General features: G+C 39.0%; 1 protein-coding gene across 2 annotated transcripts in view; it reads right to left on the bottom strand.

Moving 5' to 3' along the window:
• HBEGF (heparin binding EGF like growth factor) overlaps positions 1–16,176 on the bottom strand; it is a 94,380-nt gene extending 78,204 nt beyond the window's left edge. The window contains exons 1-2 of one of the 2 annotated variants that reach the window (XM_075209794.1): positions 15,904–16,176; positions 15,501–15,662 (exon numbers count right to left, since the gene is read on the bottom strand). In XM_075209794.1, the coding sequence (XP_075065895.1) occupies positions 15,501–15,662; positions 15,904–15,943 (202 nt within the window). In that variant the 5' untranslated portion in view covers positions 15,944–16,176. The remainder of the gene's footprint in view (positions 1–15,500; positions 15,663–15,903) is intronic. The other variant, XM_075209792.1, reaches the window with a different exon arrangement.
• Positions 16,177–18,770: the final 2,594 nt, after the last annotated feature.

Genomic DNA, 18,770 nt, shown 5'->3' with positions numbered 1-18,770 from the left:
GGCAGATTCTGACAGAGAAAAGACCTAACTGACCCTATCTAATCTAGTTAATCTATCTGCCTATCCAATCTACCTAAACTAATCTATCTAATCACTAAACTAACTGCCTATCTAAACACCCAGTGGCTATCTAAACTTACCTAACTACCTACCTACCTATCCGTAACTATCTATCTAGTTACTCTGACAGAGAGCCCAGCGAGTCATAACACAGAAAGACTGTACAAACTGCACAATATACACATGCATATGTGCAATATAAATTCACACCAGGATGCATGCAAAAAATATTTTATAAAATTAATTTACAACTTTTACTATAATCATTAATAAAGACACGTACATTTTTTTTATACATGAAATACATAAATCATGATGTTCTTAATGCAATACATACATAAAAAATGCAATTTTATAGTTTCTCTCGCTTGCAAACACATGTTCTGGAATGTATACGTATCAGTCATCACAATCAGTCAGCACTTACACCTACCCTGTAGCTGGTGCAAGTGATATGGCTAAAAAAAACACGTACCTCAGAGGTGCCCAGAGCTTGAATCTGACTAATATACATGCACTCAACCTCATTTGCATTTGGACATGAATTAGATGCCATTGTGTTCACTGGCATAAAGTCAGTTTCTGAGCATGCGCAGAGCAATCTCAAGCAAGATACGGCACACAACAGAAATTACGTTCGAAGATGAATCAGGCCCATCATGAGAGATGTATTGTTTTTTATTGTTCTATTGATTAGTATATATTTTATCTTTTATTGATAATTAAATGTTTTTAAAGCCAAGCTTTATATATAGTTGTTTTCTGTCATATTGACCATTGGTAATTTATAGAGGGTTTTCTTTGGTGGATACTAGCCCTGTTCCTTAACATTGTGAATTTAACAAAAGGCTTTAGTTTTTCCTGAGCAGGAGTAAGAGAATTCAGATGTCCACCTACTATAAAACATCATGTATTCAGAATGCTTCAGAAATACACAAAAAACAAAACAAATATTTCCTAACTATGCCAATTGAGAATGAATTAGTCACAATTTTAGGGCTCTGTCCAGCAATCCTAACCAAGACAACATTGTTCCGCAGATCAGAATGCTGGGAGGCATGTTACTGCAGACTGCTCCTCTGCATAGCAAAGCAGTGGAGAACAGTGCGCACCACAATGAATGGTTCCCCTGATACATGCCTTATAAGGGGATGGGGGTTAAGGAGCTGCCTAGCACCTTAGAAGTGGTAAGCGCGCCCCTGAGGTGTGGCCACAGTCACATCATGACGTGGCCATGCCTGTCAGGATATGCCTACGTCATCTACCATATGTGTCCCAATTTGATCAGTCAAAAGATGTGAGGTACAACAGTGGCGGGCTGGCCCGGGGGGCAGGGGGGCATCGGCCCCCCGGGCCGCTCGGTCAGGCTGCTATTAGGGCCGGGGGGTAGGCCGATCGGCCGCCCCCCGGCTGCAAAATACAACTGTTTCCCCCGAGCCCGCATCTGATCAGCGCACAGGCGGCCGCATCACATGACAGGGGATGCGGCCGCGTCATCAATGACGCGGCCGCATCCCTTTTCATGAGATGCGGCCGCCTGTGTGCCCCCCGGCCACGCCTCTCCCAGCCCGCGTCTGAGGTACAAGGTACGCAAATGCCCATACAAGGATATATCAGGTGATGGCCATCTGCAGTTGAATAGGTTTAGATATTTTGCCCCTGTAAGTACATTCACATTAGTGAGTTTTCAATTTTTCACTCGATATATTGCTTGTATTTTAAACTAAAGACATTAAAATAGCAGCTGCTCCTATTCAATGTTTAAAATGCTAAGAATAAAATGATTAATTATGCAACGATTTTTTTGAATTGTTTTCTACAAAATGTTATTATCATCAACATCATCATCATCATTCACATTTATATATATAGTGCCAGCAAATTCCGTAGTGCTTTACAATGGCGAACAAACATTAATAAAACAATACTGGGTAATACATACAGACAGAGAGGTAAGAGAACCCTGCTTGCAAGCTCACCATCTATGTATTATACTCTAAATACCACATGTGAAAAACATTTAAGCTGGGTACACACCTATGCAATCTTACTTCAGATTTGATTTCTGTACTAATTTTACCAACAACTGAAGTCCTGAGGAGCATGCAATTCATTCGTACACGTGCAAGATTTATCGTCAGAGCTGAGATCTGCATCTCTAATGACCGTCTGCTCAAAAGATTGCGACTCTCGTGACAATCTACAGATATCGGCCTACCCTGCAGCAACATGTAAACCTAATTTAAATAATGGGCTGAATCATACCGCACACAAAGACACAAACATCCAGGGAGAAGAAATAGCATCATCGCCGTTCATTGCTTTGTGTATAGTTTACGTTTGGTGCACTCCCTGCAGAACTGTACACAAGGTAAGTTTTATTCTTATAATGAGCCTGCCATATAAAAGAAAAATGTGTGCTTGTTTGCTTGTCACCATGGTCATAATGCTGCAAACAATAAGAGGAGAAAAAGAAGAAGCAAAATTCTCAGTTGTTGGTCAAAGGACTGGTTGCTGAAGAAAGAGTGATTTTCACATAAGCCACTGCTCCATGAGATACGGGAGAATATTCCTGATGACTTCAGGAATTTCTTGCAGATGAATGGCCCAACTTTCCGGTCACCCCACTCACAGAAAAGAAAGGCAGATATTTCAGTAGACCCATATCTGCAAAGCAGAGATTGGTTCCTACCCTGAAATTTTTGGCTACTGGAAGGATTGGCTGATCTCACATACAGCAAAGCTATTTCACTTCTGGGTCTGATCATACCGGAGACCTCTGAGGCCATCATACAAGTTTTCCAGGGATAATATTTGAATGTTTACAATACACAGATTTGAAACAATTTTTTTTATTAACATATAAACTGAACTTATTAACATATCAAAGAAAACACAAATCTATATAAAAAAGCACATTACATTAGTTTTGCATATGTTAATGAATCAGGCCCTCTATGTTATATTGAAGTGCTCATTTTGACCAGTATGTTAATAAATATTTTACGCATTAATGATTGTGTGTTAACTCACTTGACGGTATGTCTTCAGTTTCTTCAGGAACTTGACTCCCCTGGAACAAGTTTCCAGTAGATGGTCTGGCAATCTCCTGATCCTAAAGTTATATGTAATGAAGTACTTACCTTAGCAAAATATTGATGAAATACAGGATATAAATCGAGATATTAGTTGAGAAAGTTCCAAAACTTTAATCACGAGTTGCAATGCTTTGTAAAAATAACCACCACAGAAGAATGCTACTGGCGAAGGAGCGTTCGTTCGTCCATTATGTTGCTAAAAATGCTGTGATTGGTCCATACCAATTGTAAACGCCCAATTTTGCGCAAGAATATATTAGATAAACACAGAGGAGTCAGACTGTCTCCAGTGGTACATCACAAGATGGAAGATGAAAAAATATTGATAGAAGCTAAACAAATGATACAATCGGATGATGAGAAAAGATCAAAATCAATGAGTCAAAGGGAGATGGAGATGATTGTCAGAATTCCAGACCAACATGACTACAATTGCTTAATAAAACAATTATAAAAAAATTAATTACAGAAAGGAAATAATCATGCAACGATTGATAAATATGTTGAGACAAACTGGGAAAAACAAGAAACAAACAAGTTCCAGATAAGAGATGGTCTGATTTTAAAAACAAAGGAAGTTAAAGACATTTAAACAAACATTAAAAAAAAGTGAGCATTAAAAATTGGGAAAAACGATGCAAATAATGATTTTGTACTAAACACTGTCATCTCTTTATAGGCTTGAATTCTTGTTCAAGCCTTCACCAAAGCAAGGGAGTTAGACAGAAACACCCTCATCACGCACAAAGAATCAAAACCACCCGATACCTTGAACAATGAAGTATATTTTGTAACCCAATACTCCTCATCAGCCAACCAAATAACCAGAGCAGTCAAGAAACATTGGAGGATCCTCCTCAAGGACCCCATTCTACACCATGTGTTACCACCACACTCCAAAGTAATTTTCAAAAAGGCCCCAAGCCTCAACAGAGTTCTAGTACGTGACCACATCCCCCCAACAACTCAAAGGCAAACTACCATTGACTCATCCATACCCAGTGGCTTCAACATTAAAACCACTAAACCAACCACTTCCTTCCATTCCCAAACCACTACTAAGGAATTTCACATAGACCAGTTCCTCTCCTGCAATAGCACTCACATCATATATCTGCTAGAGTGCACATGCAAGCTACAATACATAGGCCGCACCATTAGGACCCTGAAAGTTAGAATCAGTGAACACATCCGTAATATAAAGAAAGGATACCCCCTCCACAGAGTATCAGACCATTTCCGCACAACACATAACTCTAACCCTGAAGGCCTTAAATTCCTGGCCATCAAACAAGTAAAGAAAAACTGGAGAGAGGGGAACGCCATCAGACAAATCAACAGAGAAGAGGAAAGTTGGATTTACAAAATGAAAACACTAATCCCTAATGGCCTAAATATAGACTTCGGCATGAAGTCCATACTGGATCTTTAACGCACCTCTCCATTTATCTTTTTCCACAAGGCAGCAACATGCCATTCCGCTCAATGCATTCATATCCCGTAACCCATGTACACAATTACCACCCCCCCCTCCCAGTCACTCTGCTACTTCCCATAGTATCTGCTTCCTAAGATTCGTTCCACACCTCTAATTGTAAGACCTGTCCAGCCCACCCTCCTCCATCAATGCACTCAAACCCTTGAATAGGTCTCCCCTCCACCTAGCCTTTCGCATACCATAGTTTACCAATCCTCCTACCTGTTATGTACCTTCTCATTCATACACATGTCGCACATAGGAATTTTTTTTCCCCCGTTAAACTTCATCTATGGGACACGCATTTATCATCCATCTAGGCACCCACAGGGGACCACCCTAGAGGTTCCAAACATTATGAACCACTCATTAACGGTTTCCATCAATCCATACACTGGACGTTCCATATAGGGGGCCTAACAATGTTTCTGATCGCCCACACAAGCCCCCTCATCAATCATACAAGCCTCACATAAGGCCAACACAGAACATAATCCGCGGTCAGCTTCAATATGACCGGTGCCCGATAAGCATAAATCCACGCTCCTGGACACACCCACTTAGTTAACCAGTCCCCACTCCTATGCTCCGTAGAAACTTTGATCGCTCACAAGTAGCCTCACCATCCGATATACCCATTCTATGATTGACCAGTATAGAGCATTCCCCCTGGTCAGTCTCAGCCCACGGCTGCTAGATCAGCACCACTCCATGCCCCCGGACACACCCACGTGTTCAGCCAATCCGCACCATTACACTCTAACCAATCAGGTAAAAGCCCGGGCTCTATAAACTCACCACTCACCAAACTCTGTCACTCCTTGAAAAAGTCCGTTACCTGGACGAAACGCGTTGGAGCTGAGACACACACTCCTATTGTACCAGCTGTATCTGCCTTTTTACCAGCACATTGTTGTAAGTGTGTTTTTTGGTATTTCAAATAAATCGCCATATAGTACTTCACTATGTAGATTCACTCTTTCCTCCGAGCATTGAATACCGCGCACGCGCGGCCTGTAGCGACAGTGCATATCGACAGAATCCATCACGGAGCGCATAGCGCTTACACAGGGGCACCACATCACACACGACGGCACAGTCTACCACTCCACAGCGAGCAGCAGCCAGAGGCACGCATCTGGATACTACAGACATGGAGACCCAATCTGGGAGCTGCAGCATCCTCATATTATGGCATTATGAGCGCACTAACCACGGTACCCAAGTAATTGCATAATATCGCTATACACACACCGAGGACAACAAGATTTACATCTATAACACCCATCGGTGATTGCGCTGGGCATAAGGATCTAGACGCCATAGGTAACCATCTGCCTATATACAATACTGTTGATCCACTTTTTAGCAGAGACATTATACCGTGAAATCCGCCTATCATCACTACCATTATTAATATCATTGGCAACCTCGATAACATCACTGTTATCACCGCCTTTAATATCGTTGTCATTAATACCGTTGTTATTATTATTCTGCTTTGACTTCTGATTTTGTTATATTATTACTCCTATAAATTGTGGTCAGTAACCATACAACCAACAGCTCACGTCAGTCTGCCCTCTAGCAGTGACATCACACTGCTTCATCTGCCCACAACACCACTATTACTATTATTGCTACTGTTATTACCATTATTGTCATTAGCGTCTTTGCAATTACTGTCAATAACGTGTATTATCATATTTCCTTATCATTACTGTTTTGCATGTGCTTCTGTGACATCATTGCTCATGTTTCCCCACCTGCACTGATTTTGGTCTTAAACCACATGACCAACATCTCATGATCCTCACGCATTACTTAATCGCAACCCAGTTCGCATTAGTACCCGTCCATTCAGGCATTCCCTATATATTTTCAGCCTCGTCCTGCAACCTTCACACAAGTTAATACCCTCTTACCCTACGCATGCACTTGAGCGCTTAGTGACCCCATTTACCTGCCAGAATCACGAGGAGTCCGGTTAAACTCCTTCTCTCTAAGCAGCTCGTGCATCAACTTGTCCCAGTGCCTCCGCCCTACCCTCTCTACTTAATGTTATTCACTTCACTTGTCAGTGGTTTTAATGTTATGGCTGATCGGTGTATATAATAAATATAGAACAGGCAAAACAACAATACATACAGATAGATAAAACAACATTTAAAACATTTACAAATAGCACACAATTAAATAAATTATACTTTATTGAGAATCATTATGTATTGTACATGTGTTAAAATGTCATGATCTATACACATACAGGAAAGATGACATATTGTACATGTAAAGAACATGTACTATTGATTCTCTATGAAGACAGAACTGTATTCCATGTGCTTATGTTGTTATGTTTAGACAGAGCACCTGGATACAGCATTATTGGTTTAATTAATGCACGGCCACAAACACTGTACTGTTGGAGGAATTATCAGAAGTGTTGAACAGACAGTCGTGAGTGCGTGCACACTTTCACATCTGCCCGACATTGTTCCATCGTTGATCGTGATTTTAAGGAAGTTTAGAAATTCAAACCAAATGATGCGATGTGTTTTGATAAAACATGATCGCGGGAGTGTACACACTCTTGCAATATTGGACGGACGGTAATTTATAGTGTGATTTGCACAATAATTGCATAGGTGTGTACCCAGCTTTACATTTGCAAAAAGACTAATAAAAACTCCTCAGTAAAGTCAGCAAGAAGTGTAGGCACATATGAATCCTGATAAAGTGGAAAATAACTAGTTAAATCACAATCAAAGGGCTCTATCTTTGCTTTTGGCAATATTACAGGCTCTTGATAGTGTGTATTCAGGGTGATCCCTAGGATAATCCCTAAAACCAAACAGCTCACTAAGTCATTGCATTCAAATTTTATATTCCTGTTCTTTCTTTATATTGTATATAGCTCACTATCTTTATATTAGAAAAATTAGCTACTGTATTTTCATTTAACATGGTATATATGAAATTACAGCTGTAAAAAAAGGAAGTAAGGTTATACAATGATAAATCACCTGCTGTTAAGTTGGCAGCATTCACCATGTGGTAGATACTGCTCAAAAGTCTGACATTATAGAGATCTTTAAGGAAACAGTTTTTGTACTCAATGAAAGGCAGGATACACCAAAATAGTACAGAACATCTGTTTACCATTGAGAGCAAATATTTCTTCAATGACTGCAGTTGTAGCTGCCTCCACCTTTTTATAAACGATGACCTGATCTCAGGAAGGGGAGTTCCTGGATAGTCAAGAGACTTCTAAATCTACTCCAGAAAATGAATATAATGGAATATAGGCTGTAAAGTTCACTGAAATAATCCACAATCCCAGTGTCATCAGAATGTTGGTCAAGGAAACTGTTATGCATATTTATGCTCATCCAAATCATTTTCAAAAGCAGACTCTCAGTTAAACACATACTTGCCATATCTGAGAGACTCCCAAAGTACGAGTGATCTTCCCGACCCCCGAGAGAGTCTGGTAATCTCGCTGAGCCGGAGCCACTATGCCATTCCAGAGAGCTGTGGCCATTTTCTTATAGCGCTCCCCCTTCCTGGCTTGAGATATATATATATATATATATATATATATATATGTATGTATATTACACCTGGTTGTGAGGGACAAGCCCTTGGCCTACACCAGACACTCCCATGGTTAGAGCTGGACATGCCCCTTCATCTCAACAGAACAAGTCTCCTTCCTTACTTGCAAAATCTCCCTGAAGGTAGGCAAGTGTGGTTAAACATTATGTTCACTGTTGATATAATAACTATCAATATGGTTCAATAATTATCACAAATCAAGTAAAATGATAGTCAACTAATACATCTGTTACCTGTTTATGCCTACTCCAAAATAATGTGAAGCTTTTGAGGCTTTTTTGTTGTATAATAAATTGGCAATATTAGACTAGCATACAGTTCTTTAAATTATGTTTGCAATTTATCCTGTACCCGGCTATGATAGACTTTCTTGATTATTATTATCCTTTATTTGTTGAACTTCTATCTAAAGCAAAATATGTTTCTCTTGCCTACTCTTGTTTAATAATTGGCTCCAAAACTAGGCGAGTAAGGAGGCAGTTAGTATTTTGCTTATATTGCTGCAAGCAGTGTACCTTACTCTATGGTAGGGATTTTTTTTTATCCTTATTTATGCAAGTTCTATTAATCAACTCAGGATCAACTTAATTGACACTGAAGAAATTGCACAGTGAAACATATGAAACATTGTAGACTTGGTTTCTTATATTGAGAGCCTGGCTCTAATAAAAGTAGTTAAGTTTAATAAATAATCCTAATGTATATACAAACATCTATAGTTATCTAGACAGACTGAACATTTAAGACATAAGTACTGTAACCAATTGTAGAATTACAGTAACGAAGGTTGAAAAAAGTCAGGAGTTCTTCAAGGCTTTCCTAACTTCTAAGTGTGTGGATCCAGAAAAAGGGAGAACAACCCCCCCCCCCCCTCCTCCACACACACACACACATTGCCATTTAGCCTCATAGGAGGAAAACAATTCCTTCTTGACTCAAAAATGTCAATTGGATAAAATACCAATATCGATGATCACCATAATCGACTCTACTTCTCATAGTTACAGATATCATCTAAAGTATATAATCCAACATAAATTACAGTGGCAGGCTATAATAAGTATCTTGGTATTCACCATTTTCCCTTGGTTTGTTTCTTCAGGCTGTTATTAATGATTTGTAATCCTGCAGTGTCATACACTACCATGGCAAGCACAGTCACATTGCAGGATATAGTAAGCAGAGTGTCTTTGGAATACCCCTCTGACTGTTGTGCATACTGTAAAATCACCCCCCTCTGCCTTCACATGATGTACTAAGAGCTTGTGTGTAAATAGCAGCCAAACTTTGCACCCTCCAGATAAATTTTGAAAACGAGATAATGATTCATGGGAGAACAGCTAAGATAAAATAATCAGATGCATGATTAAAAAAGTACTTAATCTGCCAACTAAAAAGGAAAAAAAAAAGCTGGCTGTTTTAATCAGGTTATCTGCCTCTGAACCTTCTCGATTTCTTCTATGTTCTTTTTTTACAGTGAGGTACCCAAAACTGTACCGCTTACACAAGATGTGATATAACTTATGACTTCTGCAATATTTTTACACTGTTTGCAACACATGTATTCATGGCTTTTTTTATACCTTGCAGGATTTTATTTGCCTTTGCAGCCACTGCTTGGCACTATGAACGGCTACTCAGCTTTCAGTTAACTAGTATTCCTAATTCTTTTTCCATCTCAGTTTTCCTCAATTGTATTTGATTTAGCTGTGTATGTATCAAAATTACCATTACTTACCTATCTGTAAAACCATACAGTTATCTACATTTCACCAGTTCGCTATTTTGTCTAAATCTTTCTGTAGAAAGTTACTAACCTGCTTTATGTTAATAACCCTACATAGCTCAGTGTCATTGCCAAATATGGACACTTTTCTTTCAAGGTCATCTACAAGGTAATTAATAAAATGATTGAAAAGGACAGGGCCCAATACTGATCCGTGTGTCACATCACTAAGAACTATAGCCCAGTCTGAATATGTTACATTTATTAAGAAGAAAAAAAAATGATAATTGTGCTAAAAAAAACATTAACATTACAAACAAATATATCAATGGTGGGAAATAACTAAACAAACTTTAAGGATCAGAAAAACAAACAAAAAAACAAACATAAGAAAATATAATCAGTGCTAGTGGTGACACAGGCAAATAAACCAAATTATAAAAAAAACAAGTATATATTTTAATAAAGTACTTTATTGAAAAAGTAAAAAGAAATTTATCTTCCATACTTCATCAACCAGTGAAAAATAAAAGTTAAATTCTATACTGATGTAAACTGAAAAATTTAACCAACTTTATACAAACATAATTTCATTATCTCATTTGCAATGTGTTCATATGCAAAAATAGTAGTATAAGGGTAGCTTGTTATAATATCATTATAAAATATTCTTCAACAGGATCTGACAATCCTATGGGATGTGGTTTCAGAACTTTAAAACTTTGTCCTTTTCAGATGATCCAACTCTTTTGGAAGAATGGAATTAAATTTTAGATGCCTATTAAATTAAACTAATGCAACCGATTATCAAACATTGGAAATTACAATTTATCTAAAATTAGTAAAGAAATTGAAAATATTTGAAAACTTCTAGAACCCTAGATTTAAAGACAAAACAGCTCTGACCACAATACCTGTGAAGGTGACCTGTGGTGTCTGACCAAAATATTAGCAGCAGATCCTTTAAGTTGCAAAATGGTGCCTCCATGGTCTGACTTGTTTTTCCAACTCTTTTTTCATGTTCCACAAACCATTGCTGAACAATTTTTGCAGTGTGACAAGGCCCATTGTCCTGCTGAAAAAACCCATGGCTATCAGGGAATACCATTGCCATGAAGGGGTGTACTTGGTCTACTACAGTGTTTCGGTAGGAGGTACGTGTCAAAGTTGTAAGTATATAGGAGCGCTTTCGCCCCGTCCCCCCTGCTGCAACCGCAGTACGACCCCCATTGTCTAGTAAGGAAACAGGAAGTGGGGGGCCCTCCCTGTCTGACCAGTAAAAATAACAAACACAATACTGTTAGCTGCGCTCTGTGATATAGATATATATATATATATATATATATATATATATATATATATGAACACACACATAGAAGGTGACCGGGGGCTCCCCACTACTTATATGGAAGGTCAGAAGCAAACCAAAGGTCAGACTCCAGATAACAATGGAGCCACAGAGAGTGGTCAGGAACAAGCCGGGAGTCAGGAACCAATAGACAACAATAGGAGCAAGGGAGCAGGATAATGCACGCTGGAGTAAGTGAAACCAATACTCTGGCACAGACAGATGGGAGGAGGTGCTAGATAAACGCCAACATGGCCCCTGATTGGTAGGGAATGATTTTGGCGGTCAGATGCACCTGACCACCGACATGCCGGGAACAGAAGCGTCCTGTTGCCTAGCAATGGGACGCGGGCCTTCTGCGCATGCGCGCACGGCAAAACCGGAAGTGCGCCCCGATGCCTGGCCCACAAGAGGCAGGCGTCCATCCCCAGCACCTATGCACAGTGCGGGGACAGCGCCTGACAGTAACAAGATAATCAATCTTATTCACTTCACTTATCAGTGGTTTTAATGTTGTGGTTGATCGGTGTATACAAGTACCACGACAATCCTCCTATGAGCATTGACATCTGGGATGGTGATAGCAGGGTAGATGTTTGGAAACGTGATTTATTTAAATAAAGTATTTTTTTAATAAGAATACCACCATAATTATTTCTTTTTTTTATGATTTTTATATTTATAAATGTATATATTTTTAAACATTTAATTTTTAATCTTTGAAAGTAGAACTGAAAGCCCAAGTCTGGGCATCCCGTTCCACTGAGCAGGTGTGAACTTTGTTTGCTGGATTTAGTGCTTCTCTCTATTTACCAAAGCCCCCGGAGGTGAAAACCATCCTCAAATTTCTACTATCTTTGGATGGCGATAGCAGCCCCAGTACACAAGAAAAAAAATAAAGCATTTCTTTCAGATTTTTAAACAAATATTGTTTTTTTGTTTTAAATGATCCTCCTGGTTTTTTTTGTTTTTTTTAATGAATCTGGAAATACAAGATCAACCCCGGGCTCATGCATGCGCAGAGAGACCCTAAACTGGCCAGGCAACTCCACGTTCCGCTCCCAGTCAGTGTCACCTGGGAGCTCTGCATTTCTCAACTACACCTGCAATATTTTATGGATATATTAGGTCGCTAGAGGCAAAAATAAAAAAAATCTTCAATTTAAAAGGGTCTTGATAAATAGCCCCATAGTAACATACTTATGAAAAATATGTAATTTGTAAATATAGATATCTACTTTTGTTATAAAATAAAAAGTACATTTGTATCTTCCCAATTGTTTCTGTCTAAGCAATTCTGAACTCATGGATGTACTGGGTACCCCAGGGCCGGATTTACCATTAGGCAACTTAGGCACTTGCCTAGGGCCCAGCAGTCCCAGAGGGCCTAGCTTGTGGTGGGGGCGCCAACAATGAAAAAAATATTGAAAAAGTCGCAGAAGTGACCATGGAACGCACGTTACTTCCGGTTTCCTGATTTCTGTTGGAGAGTGGAATTTTCGCTTTGCAGCACACGCTAAGGATCAGCCCCCCTTCCTCTGTGACATCCAACATGAAGAGCTGACATTTGGGCTCAGCAACACCGCGAGTACTCTTGGTGTTTCACACCCTCTCATCTTCGTATCCCTTGCAATTTTGGAATGTTTTCCCATGCCCCTGGATATAAACATTTAGGACCAACCAATTTTTCAGTGGTTCAGGAGAGTTCAATTTTTTCTGATGTTTCTTTTTTCTTTCTTTTTTTTTCAAATTTACATATTTTTTGTGCCAATCCATATTGTGCACCTTTGTATTTATTGTTTATTCTGGTAGTGATTATTCATTTGTATTTTGGCATCCACATTTGTTTTCCTGTAATAGGATTTTATAATAAGTAAAACCTAATAGGTTTGTCATATACATATTGTACTCAATTATTTCACTGTCTATTAGCGCTGGAAGGGGCACATGTGATATTGTGAAGGGGTAAAAGTAACAGTGAAGGGGCACAGTGTGATGATGGAGGGACAAAAGTGACAACTGCTAGGTTGTTACTAGGTACGTTGGTTGTTGCTGCTAGGTACGCCCCCAAAGATGCAAGCCACGCCCCAAATGATATGACCACACCTCCTTTGACGTTGCGGTGGCACATAGCTTTCCTTCTACTCAGCTATAGGGGTATATGGTATGCTAAAAAAAAAACATAGTGCTATGGATTATTTCAGAGAGGGGGGCCCACAACCAATATCTTGCCTAGGGCCCCATGAGGTCTAAATCTGGCTCTGGGGTACCCTCATCAAGTGCATGAGGCTGACTCTGGCAGACCAGCTAGTTTGAGTGGGCAAAAGAGCCATAAAAAAGCCCGGTATCCTCACAACTACCAGTTTGTCTTTGGAGTGTGAGCGGAAACAGAAGCACCTGTGAGAAGGTCAATAAGAGCACCAATGCTTTTCAGTGTAGAGTTAGTGCTCACTGGGGGTCAGGGACACTGTTTCTGAGGTCTCCCTCCTTAGAGACACAACAGCCCAATGCTCACCAGTCAGGGGAACGCCACATGCTTGTGGTCTCCCTGTTATAACGGAAACCAGTACAGCCAGTCTAATGCTGGGGCTAATTGAGGAATTTTATTACATAGTGCAGCATCAGTGGTCTGAGCGGAGGTGACTGTCATTCACTTGCAGTGCTTTCCTATTCAGCCACGTATTTTACTGCAAGCGACTAAACACTACCTCTGCTCAGAAGCTGACCATTTATTAATTTAAGCTTAGACACAAATATAGTAATTTGTTTGCGTCTCATTGCACTTGATGCAATGCAATAGGTTTCCTTAAAACAGCAACACACAAAAAAATTAACCAATCACCTGGCATTAGAAGACAATTTGATGCAAGACCCATCTGTAGATTAAAAAGTACTGTTGGACTTTTTTAACAACATAATATATTAAAGGGTATATAAGTAGATTGCCCTCCAGACACAGGCAAAACATTGCCAGTGTTCCCCTGCAGCACTTATGTAATTTATGTACACATGGACATCATAACACGAAAAAAACCTTCTTGTCTTTAGCAAAATACACATAAAAGGCAAACAGAACTAGCTTGGAGACCTCTATTGTACATGAGTGAACTATAAAATACAAAATGTGTGAACTAACAATAGCTCGCTGATGGCAATTTACATGATGTTTATAAACATTCACTTGGGAATTGCAGCCATAAATGGAACATTTATAAACAATATATTGCGAAAAGGGTCGTTAAGTACAAAACTCACTTAAATGCGATTTTGTAGGAAACAAATAATTACAGATGTTTATAGAAATAGAATAATTAAAAACTGGTACTCAGTACTCATAGCCACTATATTAGGCAATTCAAAATACATTGTTACAGTCCAGTACCCAAGCAATAATGAATGTAACATGAGTTTACTTCAAATTATCAATAGTTCAAAATATGTTGCCTTTGCAATTGAAAGAAATAGTATATTGGCACATGCTCTGCATTAAAAGAATATATATTTTTTTCAATTTAATACAGCAAAACAACTTTCTTTAAAAGAGCAAACTGATAAAATAGGCAAGACCACTGTAATCCCAAGTCCTTACTGTAAAAGTGACACAAAAAAGTGTAGGCAGTAAAATGTGAACAGTACAATTAACAGAAAATCATATAATAGCTCCTGGCCCTATAATAGCCCAAAACAAAAAAGTGTAAACATCTAGTCTCTGCATACTTCGGAGAAGTGAGCGATACATTTTTATGGGCCATGCTACTTGTGTAAAGTAAATAAGGGAACAATTAAGGACACATATATGTTTATGCAATTTTGCATAATGCCTACAAAATAAGAACATTTATTCCAATTTACTTCAAAAATGAAACCACTTTAATTCCCAGTAATAATAATAATAATAATAATAATATATATATATATATATATATATATATATATATATATATATATATATATAAACATTTTCTTAATATCAAAAAAGTTATTCCCAGTTAACAGCACAAAAACATTGTCCTTGTTATTAAAGTGCAAACCACAAAAGCAACAGCTGCTACTTAAAAGAGCTCCATGATTAAACAGCAAACATGAGGGACTACAAATAATACATGGAAACCTGTAACCATCATCCACACATTGGAAAAGCGTTGTTTACATGTAATTACAAATATACAAACCTACCTCTTGATGATGCAACAATGTGATTCCTATTTGTAAAGAGTGGTTTATCCTTAATCTCGAATCGCTCTCTAATTGCTGCAAAATCATCTGTGGCTTTATTGAAAACTTCATTTTGATTAGTTCCAATGACTGATGCGTATAAAAAATCGAAGAAAACTAATCCTGTAAAAAAAGAAAGTATATTCGTGATTGTTTTATTTTTATCTGCTTATATTGTTAAAATATTTTACCTAACTAAAATAAAAATGAGTTCGATACCAGCAGTGATAAAAATAAACTCGTGCTGCATTTCACAGAGCAGTACGACAGCAGCCATTTATAGAAGCCATCAACCAAAAATAGAAGAGTAAAACAGACAAACTACAAACTGGGAAAGTGAGTTCGCAACTCAAGGATGCCTTACCTTCAATCAGTAGCACAACCAATATGTTCATGAACTTCATCTTACTTTCAGGAAGAAGGAGAAGTCGTGTGTAACAATGCTGAGCCCTTCACAGCAGAGCAGTTTCGAGCCATACAGTTAGTTAGAATAGACCCTGTAGTGTGGTGGGTACAGTAGCTGTCCGCTTGTGACTGCAGTGATGCAGAATAGAAGGACTTCCTTAAATATGACCGGCCACTCCCTTCTTTGACTAAGAACTTACTCAGAGTACGTGGGTAGCCAAGCCTAGAGGTAACATTACGATACATCACAATCATTTGCTCTTTTAAACAGGCATACGACCACGTGAATGGTGTAATTTCAGGAGAGAGCTGGTAGTTCACTCCTCTGATAAATAGTTATGCCCTCGTATGTTGCCAATGAAGATAAAGAGGATATAGAAACACTTGTCTGCAGAGTGTGTGTACAGGGAATTAGTGCATTGATCAAACACAAAAAAGTGTTACTGCTTTATTAAATGTTCCACATTTTTATTAGTGGCACTTAAGTTTAGTCCAGAAGCTAATGCTATACTCAGTATGTGGTTTACAAATACTGACAGACATGTTGTCACTCCATATCTGCTTTGCTTCTGTGCTAGTCCCTGTTATTACAAAGCCCTCAGTTATTCTCCATTCTCCTGGGTATCTTCTGCTTGGCAACAATAACTGCTTTCATCTTCCCTTATAACTCCTCACCAACACTTTTTTTAAGACTTTACCAGTGCTGCACATATTACATTGTCTCTTCAAATTTTGCATCATTCAAACCCATATCATCAAAGAGGTAAATTTAGTATGGGCTTCTTCGGAAGCAAATGGAATATTGGTCCAAGGTCCCAAACATCCTAAACCTAGTGAGCACGTGCAGCATGTTTTATTAAAAGAAAAAAAAAATAGTAGCTATGCAAACACATTCATGTTGGAAGCTTGTGATGCTAAACAAAGAAAATCAACTCTGTAATCACAAGACTGATATCTTAATGTCTCTTCTGATATTAAAAATAAACACATCACAATAATTACATTTTAAAAAAAGGATTTATTGATTTTTTCTGTTTTTTAACAAAGTCATTTTGATACCGCTAAATTGAAGCTATCAAGAAAGCCTCGGAGCTTGATTAAGCAAGAGATCCAGTTTACAGATGGAGGGACACTTTTATCATGAACAGTCCCATTTTAAAAAAAAATAGATAAAAATTATTTAAAAAAATAAAACATATTTAAAAACCTTTATATATTAAAAAGGTTTTCTGATCGGCAGCCAGCAGAGCTCCATCGACCTGGATGGAGCTCCAGCTCCATCCAGGGCAAAGGTAAAGTGTGGTGCGAGTGCAGCACAGGAGAAAAGTGGGTGGTGGTCAACATTGTAGGAGGAAGGTGGGTGGGGATGGGTTGGGTATGAAATGTCGACAATGAACAAAAAGCGTGGAGTCCCTATGATTCTACTATTACCAGCACTAGGCTTTGCCAGTTATGGCAGGGGGAGCCCACACTGCAGGTTTCATTGCCAAACCAGCACCAGGCTGGTCAGCATCATGCTGGATTACCTAGGGAGATCTTGTCCACTACAAGAAAAGCATACTCCCACCTCTACATGTACCCAGCCCCGTGCTGAAAACACTAGGGCTCCTCCCACACCCCTGGGCAGTGGGTGTCGGGTAATAAGGTTTAATAGTAAAAAAAAAACATTTTGTCACTGGTGCACTATAGGTCTCAGCATGGCCAGACTGCCATTAAGTGTCTGGGCATGCTGGCGCTTGTAGTATTACAAACACCAGCATACCGATGGCTGCCAGGGCATGCTAGCACTTGGGGAACTACAAGTGCCAGCATGCCCTGGTACCCAGGATCCACTTGGACCTGTAGTGCACCAAAGAGAAATGTCAACATAACACAAACATTACATTACATTAATTGAAATAAAATTAATTGAAATAAAAACATCCAAAAACACCCCAAAACATCCCTCATTCACCCTAGTTATTGCTCACCTACATCGGGGTTCTTCATTTGGAATAGATGCAACGATGCTTGCTTGGCAAAATAAAAAACACAAATAAATCCACGGTCTTTATCTGTAAAACATCTATGATTCTTTGCAGACTAAAAAACCCTAGTAGATGCTGCAAAACTAGCTCCGAAGAGCTCTGCTGCAAAGTGAGCTGTTAGCGGAACTGGTCCTATTTATAACATGGGGATTTCCCACGACTTGAACTCAGCCTGGATGTAGGTGAGCAATAAAGAGGGTGAATGAGGGTGTTCCAGGGTGTTTTTTATTTCAATTAAAGTAATGTTTACAACAATGTGTGTGTGATTTATTTACATTTTACTTTGGTGTACTACAGGTCCCAGCGGGCCGAAGGTGCCAGGGCATGCTGGAACTTCTGGTTCCCACAATGGGTATGCTTGCAGTGCTACAAGCGCCAGCATGCTTAGACACTTAATAGCAGCCTGGCTATGCTGGTATCTGTAGTGCACCAGTGACAAAATGTTTTTTATTTTTTCTATTAAAGCTTTTTATTACCCTACACCCAGTGCCTGGGGTGTGGGAAGAACCTTTTTTTGCTGATCTGATTTCCCTAGGGAATCCAGCATCATGCTGACCAGCCGGGGGCTGGTTTGACATTATGGAGGGGGACCTCACACCGCGGGTTTCCCTGCTGTAATGCTACCCGATAGGCTAGGCCAGTAGCGGGCCAAATAAAAAAGGAAAACTTTAGGCGGGCCAATATAATTTATTAAAAAACTCAAATATCGAAATATATAATACACATTTTTTTAAAACTAATGTGATGAATGAAGCTGTGACTGCATTTCTATAAGTTTCTCGTATCTATTTTTTTTACT

This window comes from Mixophyes fleayi, chromosome 4 (genome assembly GCF_038048845.1).
Source record: "Mixophyes fleayi isolate aMixFle1 chromosome 4, aMixFle1.hap1, whole genome shotgun sequence".
NCBI classification, from domain to species: Eukaryota; Metazoa; Chordata; class Amphibia; order Anura; family Limnodynastidae; genus Mixophyes; species Mixophyes fleayi.
The sequence above is the reverse complement of the archived record's forward strand: the minus strand, read 5'-3'. Positions and strand labels throughout refer to the sequence as shown.